At 39.5% G+C, this 12,560-nt stretch overlaps 1 protein-coding gene across 14 annotated transcripts in view; it reads right to left on the reverse strand.

Annotated features, from left to right (window-relative positions):
• Nucleotides 1-12,560, reverse strand: part of MPDZ (multiple PDZ domain crumbs cell polarity complex component) — a 96,321-nt gene that overhangs the window by 32,939 nt on the left and 50,822 nt on the right. For 9 of the 14 annotated variants that reach the window (XM_062600407.1, XM_062600405.1, XM_062600408.1 and 6 more), the window contains 3 exons: nt 7,969-8,167; nt 4,921-4,962; nt 574-678 (listed from right to left, as the gene is read on the reverse strand). In XM_062600407.1, coding sequence (XP_062456391.1) covers nt 574-678; nt 4,921-4,962; nt 7,969-8,167 — 346 coding nt within the window. The remainder of the gene's footprint in view (nt 1-573; nt 679-4,920; nt 4,963-7,968; nt 8,168-12,560) is intronic. The other 5 variants (XM_062600411.1, XM_062600410.1, XM_062600409.1 and 2 more) reach the window with 1 other exon arrangement.

A 12,560-nucleotide genomic window follows, 5' to 3' on the forward strand; every position in this document is an offset into this window, starting at 1 on the left:
CAGTCTGGAGAAACAACCACTACTAAACTCTCACGTTGCAAGGACTGAGTATGCATGGTCACATATAAATCAGATAGCTTCACCCTTACAATAACTTCTATGGTATAACATCATATTTGACGGAAACATATATTTCTATTGTTCATCAGATTTCATATTAGGATATCATATCAGTATTTTTTCCTATTGTTTTCAGATAACCAGTCTTAAAAAAGTCTAGGAGAAATTAAAGAAGAATACCTGCACACAGTCTGCATATTTGACAGAAAATTTATCTGTGCAAGTAAAAGAAATAAAAGTCTATCAACACAGAATTTAGGAGAAATTTAGGAAGAAACAGCATATAATCTCCTTAATACATATATCAAGCGTCTATGGAGTTTGCTACCCAAAGCAAAAATTGAATTCTCAACAACTGTTCATTGTGATGTCTGCTGGTCTGAAGAAGATCATTCATCTTTCAAATCTTCTAAATCAAAGCTTATTTCCTTGAGAAGAACAATGCAAAGTTTACCAGTATATGGAAAAAGTTAAACCAAAGAGACTCATCAGGAGATAAGTCTTTTGACTCACTTGACAGCATGTGAAGAAAAAAGATCAAGTGGCACAGCTCCCTCTGTCTGTTGTCCTAAGCTGGCTCGGTACTCTTCTAAATTTTCTGCTGCCACATAGGTAATACTGTAAAAAACAGAACACGATTAAAGTAACATCAGAAGTGCTGGTCCTGCCTTTGGTATGTGAGGAATGAGTATATGAACGCCACTAATGACTACTTCATACGCAAGTGACTCGAAAGCCACCATGCTGGTATCTTGGGAATATGAAACTATATACAACCTGTGTGACTTTGACACAAAGAAGCATCTATGATCTAATTAGTAGCTGAACAGCATGCAATTTATTTAGGGTTCACCACTCCACTTCAAGTAAATGATGCCTGGACAGTAACGAAGCACTGTTGAGATAGCCCTGCTGAAAGGCACATTCAAAACAGAGATACTTCGTGCACAGAAAAACACTGAATGATCTGGGAGGTGTGCATTCCACATGCTGGCTGAAAATGCTTCTGGAAGTCAGAAGGCAAATTCTGGATACGTTTTAGATTTTGGTGAAGAACCCTCCATGGATTTGGACATACAGATATTTTACAGCACATCACCAAAGCTGCAGGGAGCAATCCACAGCCTGTACTCAGATCCTTCCTACCAATTCATTGTACACTTCCAGTCAGCTTGGGATAAGCAGACAGTCATGTTTCACTGGCCAAATGACATGCAGACTCCTAAAGCCCTGGCATAACCTAGTCATAACTGAACACCAGAAAAAGATTTGGCACAGAGATACAGAGAGAAGGAAGAATAAGACATGAGAAATCTTTCTTAAAAAACTTCCCTTTAGCTACAGAAGGACATCATGATCAAATTGAGGACCTTTAGATAAAGGAGACAGTCTACTACTAAAAAAAGTAGTTTAACCAACATTTGTCGTGCCAAAAATCTTCAGTTGTTTGACAAACAGCTTAGCTAATAGTTCCAAGTCTGTCAAGAAGGTTGGAAAAAAAAGCTCAACAAACAGGATGTCCTCCCATTCAGCATATAATTGAAAAAAATACGAGCCTATTTCCCTACAGAACAGGTAGGGCAAAAAAATGTATCTTCCCCACTTCACAGAGATATGGAAAACACTGAGGATCCTTCAGCTTAGAGGTTGCTTGCTTACGGCAGCCCTTCTCCTGTTCATCATTGTCTGAAACAGCCAATGATTCATTCTGCCATTGTTTTTTTGCTGAATACAGCAAGTGACAGAAAGCAGAGTAAATAAACTTTTATATAACTAATGCTCTCTCGTCTTCTTCATCCACGCCCAAGCATGTTCCCTATCTCCCTTCATAGCCACCATACCTTGAAAAGGGCAGCAGATAGCTATTAAGACTGTATAGTCCCTATATATTACCACTTGCTTTTTCTCTCTTCCTTGAAATCTATTCCCTCTTCTGCCTTAGCCTTCTTTTCAAACACAAGAGCCATGTATTCAGCGTTTTCATTCTGAAATCCTCAGAAGGTAACACACAATAAGAATTAGTCAACATATGGTCACTGATTTTTATCTATCTTTCCTGAGGACAAGCCAGAACACACAACAGCACAACACACCTACTCTTTCAAGCCTAAACAGTGAAATGGAGAGGACTAAGAGGGGAAAGAATGGAAATGATGATTTTAGAAATAATCTTTGAAAAGTTCTTTGGGTTTTTGAAAGTGACTATAACTGCTCATCAGCCATCTCCAATTCTGTACATGTTTAATGTGCTATGTTAAGCTCATAAAACTCTCACAGGGACAAATGCTGCTACAGATGTTCCAACCCGTAAGCCCATAAGATTCTTGCCATTATAAATGCTACTAAATGTGCAAATTGCATTTCAATGAAAGAAAATGCATTACTCATCCAGTTACATTCACCTATCCTTCAAATTTATCAATTTTCATCCCATAAAAATAAGTAGGAAATAATACATTTTCCTCTGAAAGGCAACTGCAATGAAGACATCAGAATTGCAAGCAATGTTTCTGCTGGCTGGAGCATCTCCTTTATGCTAAACTGTAGCTTGAAGCTATTGCTCATAGAAGAGAAAAGAGAATGGCAGGCTCTTAAATGGGAAACAGATGCACCACGGCTCAAGATTCAGCCCAGATGAGACAGTAGGGAGTGACTGCTGATGGGAGGGTGTCCAGCACATTTCAACTCTTGCCCAGTCCTTTCATTCAGGGAGCACAAGGCAAATGATTTTGCTGGGTCCCAAGGTCCAAGGGTAGTAGCAGTCCTTCCCCCTCACCCTCATCCATGCAACATTAGCATGAGGGCTCAGCTAAAGCGGAGGGGTAGGGGGGGAGTATATGCTCCCCAACAACTGGGACACCTCATAGATTAACTGTATCAGTGAATAACTGACATTGTGCTAAGTAGGGTATTTGAAAGATGCAGTTCAAAAGATGCTTTAAAGGGGCCTTATATATTACTGAGTAGGAGCTCCCTACAACTCTGTTAGGTAGATATCTGTATTGCACAGTGCACAGAAACTGAGAAGTAAAGTAGTTCACTCTGCCCATTTTAAACCTGGCCATCTAAAACTGAGCAGTTGAATTACCTAATTAACTTCCATAGATAAATTCAAGTTTGGATTGTACCACCGGGAGCTATTAAATTTTAGCTCTTCTGAGAATTACTTTATTCGTATTTTAGTGTTTTATCTATACACGTAACTACCTAGTTTTAAGCAAAGGAACGTTCCATTTATTTTAGCTGAGCTGTTTGTTCTTATCTGCAAATAAATATCAACAATGCTTCATGTATTTCACATATATAACCCAGAATATTTACTTGAATATTGAAAAATATCATAAAAAAGAAAACTAAATTACACAGTCTGTTTCTTGCTTGCTATTTTCCCAAGTTTAGTTAATCAGACAGGTTTCCCTAGCTGCTTTTATTAGCTATCTTACTGATATGACAGTCAGCCAGAATCACCTTCCCTCTCTCTTCTGCACATTATTACTGAAATGAAATGAATCCACAAAGCTAGCTCTGCTGAAAATTAGAGTTTTAGGGAGTGTGTTCAGTAGAAATTAATCTGTGCTGAGTGGCTGTCTCTCCTACTCCATTTGTTAGGCTCCTTTCTGTGAGATACAGTAAAATCAGATTGTACTAAAGCCCTTGGATTTACCTTGCCCTTGGTTTTCACATCTGCCAAGAATTTGTTCCTTTTCTAATATTTGGATATAACTCTCACAGCTATGAAGTTTGTCTCTCATAGCTCATAGCTATCACAGCTTTCTTCTTGGAGGTCTCAGCAAAGACTGAAGATACCAGGCATGTCCCTACCCTGCTCAGGGCATGCCTCCAGACAGACCTCTGTGCCAGCCCCCTAACAGCGAGGGTGTGGGTGTACTCACTACTGCTTCAGGGGAAAAAACAACCTGGGCACCTGGCCCAGGATCTGCTTTAAAACACCACAGGAAGGAAAGAAAGAGTAAGAAAAGAAATGCCAGGAAATAGGGAGGAAAATAGAGAAAATAGAGGAAACAAGTAAATGACTGCTTTACTACTGTGCTGCATTTCTTATCTGCAAGAGAAGCTAAGATTTAACAGCTTCAAGGGAAAGTATATGCAAAGTTGACCACTTCTGCTCTTTCATAGCTGTTCAGCTTTAAAGAGAAAGTGTTGTTTCCTTTTTTTGAGAGATACAAACCCCCCAGCCAACAGAGATACGCACTAGCAGTGAAAGCAGTGACAATGAAACACCACGTGGTGAACACACAAAAACGTCTTGTGAACACAACACTGCATGCAGCACAGAGGGAAGGAACATTTGTCACATGCTAGACTGAACAGCCACACAGAAACCCCTGAAACATCAACAAACCAAATAACGAAGTACGTAAAATGTTCAGGACAAATTACTGTCATTAGCACTTAAGATCTAATTTGAACCTTTTTATACGTGACAAAAATAAAATGTAAGTAGAGTGCCACAGAAAATATGACACTGAGATTAATCCAGATATCAGTACATCATACTCATGCCAATTCTAGCAGTGAACCATATACACACACACACACACGTGCTCTGAGCACATCTGGGATGGTTAACATAGACAAAATTAAAAAATGTAATTTTCTTAGAATAGAGGTGATTTCATTCCAGTTTTAGGAAGCATGCTCCAATCCTCATATTTAAAGCCATACAGACTTGTAGAAGCATACACACCTACATACACACACACACACAAACACACACCCTGAATATGTACCTATATCTGGATATATCCCTGACATTGTGGATGTCGTAAAAGCATGAAATGATTTTACAGACAAGTTGCAACACAGAGCCGTAATGAGTTGTGAATCACCAATACTCACACATAAAAGAGGGCCTGATCATCAGCAGGTGCTGGAGAAGATCTAGAATGTGAAGCATATGATGCAGCATCTTTTTACAATGGTGTTAACAAATGTCAATGTCTCATGGTTGAAAGTGTGAGGCATAATTATGTAGTTAAAATATCGTAGTTAAAAGTTGGAGCTGCTTTTTTTTTTCTTTTTGCTTTCGTCTTTTTCTTTTCCTTATTTTCTCCCATTCCACCTCCACTCTGCCTACATCTCCCCCAGAAAGCATTTGTACCTTATTAGTGTCTATAACAGTGATTTTTAACAAGCATGGAAGAATTGAATTGCAATGAATACTGTACTCCTTGATCAGGAATTCATCCCCACACTTTAGGTTAAGGCAGGTGAATTCTGATTCAGCTCAGCGATTATCTTGCAGATGTTACAAGCAGCTGCTGCTGAGCACAAACCCCTGGCTGTTCTTGCAGAAATAGAAGAACTCCTGGCAAGGTGGAGTGAGAAATGAAACATACTGCTTTCTAGTAAGACCACACATCTAGTTTTCCACACACAAAAATAAAAAATTAAATACATAAATCTGGAACTCAGATTGCTGGTCCTTGAACTATTAAAAATCAAATTTCCTTGAATAAAATAAAACAAAGTTTTATGTTGCAAGTAAAAATGGTTTGATGTTTGCTCAGAAAGTAACATTTGCCACTGAATATACAATTTTGAAATTAAAATACTTCTGCCGAATCACCTTTTGGGGCCACTTTGGAACCCAAAAATACTCAGCTTAACAGTTGAGGTCTCAACCTTGAAGCTCTGTATGATAAAGAGGAACAATTACCAAGGTGGTCACATCTGATGGTTGTGCACTTTTGTTTCCCCATGATAACACCACAGAGACCCAGTTTTTGCTTTGCTTGAAAGGTAAACTCTTAAATCACAGAGACTTCCTGCATGGTGGTACACCATGTTAGCTCTGCAGCAGGAGGTGTGTGTTTTAGCCTTCTGAGTAAATAGGAATCGTAATAGTGTTCCATACTTCCAAATATCCAATATGGGACACATTTTTGGAGATCTGTATCATAATATGTTTCTAGGATCTTGTATTACTCTTGAAAGTACAAATTAAAGAGAACTTCAGTCATGTTGACAGAATAGCTTTCTACCAAAACTATGTAGTCCAAAAGTTTTGTCTATATTCTTGCAAGCTTTGGAAGCTAGCAAAGGATTTGGTCTTTCATTTTTTTGAAATGAAGAAGCTGGCTTCATTTTGAACCCCTATCACAGGAATGCACTGAAAAATATAAAGTGAAAGACAAAAATCTTTGTCAGAATTGGATGGGCAACTGCCCTTTTCCTGTGAGATCTCTCAGAACGGTGGTGCTGTTTCTCAGAACAGCTGAATACTTCATGTCTTAAGATGAGATTTTGGTCTTCCAGAGCTATCTGGAAAAAGGCTATGACTACAAACAAAACCTCTGTTCACATAGTTTAAAATGTAGCAGCTATAAAAAGATAAGCACAACTAATGAACACATCTGTGTTTGACTGCATAACTTTGGCATTAATAAAAGACTCCTCACAGAAAAACGGTGCTGTTGCATTTGTCTATCTAAGCAGACATACACGCACATGCACACGCACATACTAAGTCAATTTCAGTAACAGCAGTGGGAATTATAATGCAGTTTGACAGCTTGGAATAATATTCAATTTCATGTCTTATCACCACTGACTCACTCATGTTTGTGAAAGCACTGACAATAATGTAATTCGTTATCTGAGCATATTCCATCATTTAAAGAACTTTAAATCCTAAACACATGACAGCTATGTGGTAGACAACTAAACCTACAGCCCACAGTGAAGACTCCCTGCATAGCTGTTCCCTCAAAAGCTAGACCTGTTCAAAATTAGAACAGTTTGAGGGTAAGAAGGGAATGTTGTGCAGCCCATTTTATTATTAGAAACTACATGATTACCTGCCACTTGGACTGAGCTGCTCCTTTTCAGGGCCGTTCTCCTAAGTAAGTAGAGGCTTCTAGTACAGATAGCTCTAGTTATGTCACCAGCAGACCTGACACAATCATGCTACCATGGATTTCACAAAAACAGCTAACTGTTTCTTTGAGCTATAAGTCCAGCATTTATGGATCAGGAATACTGTCCACACACTTAGGAATCTGATCTTTCTAAATTGTGTGCACGTTGGCAAAGTTAACTCCATAACCTAGGAAAGCTAGAGAAAAAATCACTTTAAAGAAACGTTAAAACTTCGTAAGTTGATAGAACTCGAAGAAATTTTAATCATCAAACAAGTGGATTTTTCAAGTCTTCTTATTAAAAAATGAAAGTTTTAAGAGGTACTCTGAAGAACAGATATTTGCATAATAGAACAACAGCTCCTTTGTATATAGTAGCAAAAACTTGGAAGTGACTTCACAGAACAGATTGATTCTACTGTTTCTCAAAGATGTACTGAAAAATTTATAAACATTATTTTTCTGCATTAACATCAAGTGTCATACTTTCTGTCTGGCAGTCAAAAAGAAAATCCATTAGAAAGATACCCATCAAATAAAATCATTTGTGCAATGGCCAGGACAGTTCATGTTTCAGAAACACAAATACCTAACCAAAAACCTTACTTTTTTTAGAAGAGTCATACCATGAATGCCACATGTCATACCACTGACTGCAACTCTCTAGCAATGACAATCCTGGATCAAACAGCCTGATTTTTGAAAAAAAAAAAAAAAAATCCAATCAAATCCATATTAAATACTCACAATTATCCTATTCCTTCAGTAAAGCCAGTCAAGAGAGCAGTGACAATGATAACTAATGGCAGACGCTTTTTTAAAACCATCCAAAGCCTGTTACACAAATGATTTTCTCCTTCAGACCCATGAAGCTGTAATTTGAAGATGAATTATCCACATGAAGCTGTAATTTATAGGTGAATTCACATTGTAAAAGCAAACAAATAAAATTCTGATTTAAGATATTTACAGACAATTTTAATTATTAGCCTTTTCCTACCATAATTCATATTTTAGCTTCACCTACTTTATATCTGGTCCAATGAGCGAATGCCTCCTTAGCATAGCCCGTGCTTGTGCATTGGTTAAGTTAGAGGTTGATTCTTCATTAATAGACAGGATACAGTCCCCCACACCAATCCGTCCGTCACGACTGATCGAGCCTCCGTGGATGACGCTGCGGACTATCATTCCTGAGCCATCTTTATTGGAACTTACTGTCATCCCTGTAGTGAAATACGCAGGCAACAAACAACAGTTAATCCTCATCTTTATAAAAGTCAAAACATTCTCTACTGCTTTGAGTTTCAAGGGAGAGAACATAAACTGAGGTGAGAAAGTAAAAGTTAGCCAACCAACTTGCGAGTATCAGCAAAGCTATTGTGCATTGCTCATGTTCTCCTTGCATTTCCTTCTTCCCAACACGAGACAGGAGATACAAAGCATAGCCACAATTATCAAGCTTAATATAAGTGTATTAATGTCTCCCTCTCCCCCTCCCCCCCCCAAAAAAAAAAAAAAAAAAAAAAAAAAAAAAAAAAGCTGTGGAAAATTTAAGCCAAAAAAGCTTCAAATAAACAAACAGAAGAAGAACAAATAGATCTCAACACAATGAAACTGATTCTAAAACCACTTAATTCACCACTCTTCTGTATGTTTCACTGAGTTCATATTTCACATTTTGCTGTGCTTTGTGGGGCTTCTGTTTCGAAAGAAAAGAGGGAGGTAGATAAGGCCGGAGAAGAGTACACCAAATAACCCAGCTGCATTGCATACCCTTTGTCCCTGGTGGAAGGCCTGAATCAGACCCCATCAGAGACAGCAGTGTCTTCCCAATGCCTGTGGGTGGCCCAGAAGAGCATCCTGACTTCCGCAAGAGCCCACACACTACCAAAGGATACAGCATATTCCTTGAGCTACCCAATGATCCTTCCTACGGCACAGCAGTGCAATGCTTCTCTAGATGTACACACCATTTAACGCCACATTCTTTCCTCTAACACGAAATGAGACAGAAACACGCTTCCCCCCCCCCCCTTCATCCCCTTTTGGTTCTGACCTACTCTTAGCATAACGTTTCACATGTCTTTCTTACATGCATGAGTTCCAACTGTTATTTTCAGGGCAGTTGGTGCTCAAGAAATAATACTGATGCCAACTCTAGGAAAAAGTGCCTTTCCCTAGCCAGACAAGCAAAATGTACCTGCAAGGACAGCAGAGCCTTCTCCTCTCAATAGTTTTGGGCTTCTATTGTCTTAATTTCACAAAAAATTATTTTTATTCTTTTTTGTGGAGTGACAAACACAGAAACTGTCCCTTAGTAACAATATCAGGCAGCTGAAAAAAACAGTGCATCACACAGCAAAATTTCCTGGAGAAAGCAGCAGGACAACTCCACTTGTGTTCTCCTGGTTTTGCAAGTAAACACATATAGAACTGTGCTATCAGGGTTTGCTAACTTGATGCAGACCTCTACCATGTTGTCTAGGCTGTGAATGGAAGGAGAAGGATCTCCAAGGTGATAGCTACCCACAGCAAAAGCTTCCAGGACACTCATTATGAAAAAAAAGGTTTTATATATATATATATATATATATATATATATATATAAAACCATCTATATGCACACATGGCTACAGAAGACAAAGATTGAACATATCACTCTGTAAGCATACTTTGGGAGACCGACTACAGAATATGAACTGGCTGAGTAGGTTTTAGAAAACAGCTCTAACCATCAGAGCACACAAACTCAGCCAACCATAAAAACATCTGCTTCTGCATCTGTCTGAGAAAAGAAAATACCGTAATCTTAGAAAACAACACTAATATTCACTTGTGTTTTTTAGGACTCCTTCCAGAAACTCCTTCCAAAAGCCAGAGCTTTTACTGGTCTTGGCTCCCCACATCCATCTGCAGCTGAGACCAGCGTAACTGTCAAGCTATAAAAAGAAGGTGGCCCTGACTAGCAAGGAGCTGTTCAATAATCTTCTTAGACACAGAAATATACCTGTCTATTTTGGTATGTAGAAGTGATCATTTAACATTTTGGAAAGAACACAACCCCATCTTCCTGATGGCAATTAGTATTAAAGAGATGAAAGATTATGGAATTATTGAAGAATGGAGATTTGTATTTAGGATTTTCCAGGTAATTATGTCAGCTGTGCTTAGGCTAATTGCATTTCATATAATTTAAACAGGGGAATATCAGACTTCTGATACAGAAACACAATGCCCCTGATTTATCTCTTGCCATTAGAGGAAGTATACAATAGAGATATACTACCTGAATTCGTCCTCCAAGGTCAGTGGTGTTACAACACTGAACACATCACAGATGGAAATTACAGGTGCTACACTAAGACAGATGACCTACTATTTACATTCATTTAATCCTTCCAACAAAGGTCTCTCTATGGATGTGCTCGCACAGATTACTCAGTCACATCTGAATGTAGGCATAGTTCTGCACCAGATTACAGGTAGCACCCACAGAAAAGCCAGTTTCTCTGGAAACAAATAAAATACGGTTTAAAACTCTGAGCCTATGTTTATTACTTGATGAAGCCAATAACACAGTTTCACTAAAGCTAGCATAGCAGTACTCAAATAAAATATGACTCTACTTTTCGATGATCACGTCCTCATTACAACATAACTGCAACTCTGATATCACACATTAGACAGTTACAGGTGAAAAATGTAAATGCTACTGCTGAGTCACCCACACATCACAGAAATCCTATCACAGATGCCCTCTTTCATGTGGATGCTCACTGCTCTCACTTTTCTCCAGTTACAGCTAGATTTGAAGAGCTATTGCAAGCCATGAGTATTGTCATTTAAAAGGAAAAAAAAATGCCAGTTCTCAACTGAAATAATTAATGCAGCTGCAGCTTTCAACTTCATTCACATCTCTTGATTTAGCTCCTTTTGTAAAAATGAAAGTTAAAAGCAGTGCAGCCATGTGTGTAAATTGATCAGCACTGAGCCCAGGCACCAAACCAGACTAGAGTACAGACTGGAAGATCTACAGTCAAGAGAGAGCATAATTCACGTTCATAACATGGATACACAATATGCGGCTATTCCTGCTTTTCATGCTCCTAAGGTCTGACAGCTCTCACCCCACCCCAGGCTTGTATTTTTATGCTTTATTGTTATATGTGTCATGAAACATGCTTTGTATGCTCACCGCATTTACAATACTCATAGCCACATAGCTAAGTAGAGCTGTGTGTTTCCTAAGAGGTTATTACTAACAAAATTGTTTTAACAAAATCCAAATGTGTGGGACTGCACTGTGTCTTGCTTTCTCTGCAGCCTGGCAGTGAGGTCTGTAAAGCCGCTCGTTACCTAAGCTGTCCAAGCATCTGAGTTAAAGACATTGCCATTAAAGGGATCAGTGATCCAATTTTTGTAAATATCAGGACGCTCAAGGATACATATAAAATTCAGCAGCAAGTAATTTCACTTGCTGTAAGTTCACTAACAGAAGCAAGTAAGCGAAGAAGTTTAGACTTTTGGAGTAACCCCAGAAAGCAGGATCCTTTGCTATTTACCTGCATTTGAAAGTCTAGTCTGCAATCCTTTGACCAAAGACTTTTTCATGCTACAGTACAGAACTCTTTGGCTATATCATATTTTTCCACTGTATTACATAAATGTATAGACAATAAAAGACAATGTATTAAAATATGCTATTAACATTTAGGAGTGAGTACACAACTCTTCTATATGGAAAAAAAAAAGAAAATCTCATTGAAACTGGATGCTTCATTTCCCTGTTGAAGGTGGTTACAGTTACAGTTGGATTCACTATCATCATAGCTAAATAGACCAAGAGCTGCAAAGAATCATAGAATCATGGAATCAGTAAGGTTGGAAGGCACCTCTGGAGATCATCTAGTCCAACCTCCCTGCTCAGCAGGGTCACCTACAGCATGGTACACAGGGTTGCAGCCAGGCAGCTTTTGAGTATCTCCAGAGAAGGAGACTCTGCAACCTCTCTGGGCAACCTGGTCCAGTGCCCCGTCACTCTCACAGGGAAGAAATTCCTCCCCACGGTCAGGCGGAACTGCCTGTGGTTCAATTTCTGCCCACTGCCTCTTTCCCTGTCACACGGGACAACTGAAAAGAGTTTGTCCCCATCCCCTTGACACCCTCCCTTCAGGTACTTATACACATTGATCAGATCCCCCCTCAGGCTTCTCTTCCCCAGGCTGAAGAGGCCCAGCTCTCACAGCCGTTCCTCATAGGGCAGGTGCTCCAGCCCTCTGATCATCCTCGTAGCCCTACGCTGGACTCTCCCCAGTAGCACCATGTCTCTCTTGGACTGGGGAGCCCAGAACTAGACACAGTACTTGAGATGAGGCCTCCCCAGGGCTGAGGAGAGGGGCAGGATCACCTCCCTCGACCTGCTGGCAACACTCTTCCTAATGCACCCCAGGAGACCATTGGCCTTCCAGGCCACATGGGTACATTGCTGGTTCATGGTCAACCTGTTGTCCACCAGCACTCCCAGGTCTTTCTCTGCAGAGCTGCTCTCCAGCAGGTCAGCCCCCCAGCTTGTGCTGGTGCCCGGGGTTATTTTTCCCTAGGTGCAGGACTCTGCAC

The sequence above is a fragment of the Rhea pennata genome, chromosome Z (assembly GCF_028389875.1).
Source record: "Rhea pennata isolate bPtePen1 chromosome Z, bPtePen1.pri, whole genome shotgun sequence".
NCBI lineage: Eukaryota > Metazoa > Chordata > Aves > Rheiformes > Rheidae > Rhea > Rhea pennata.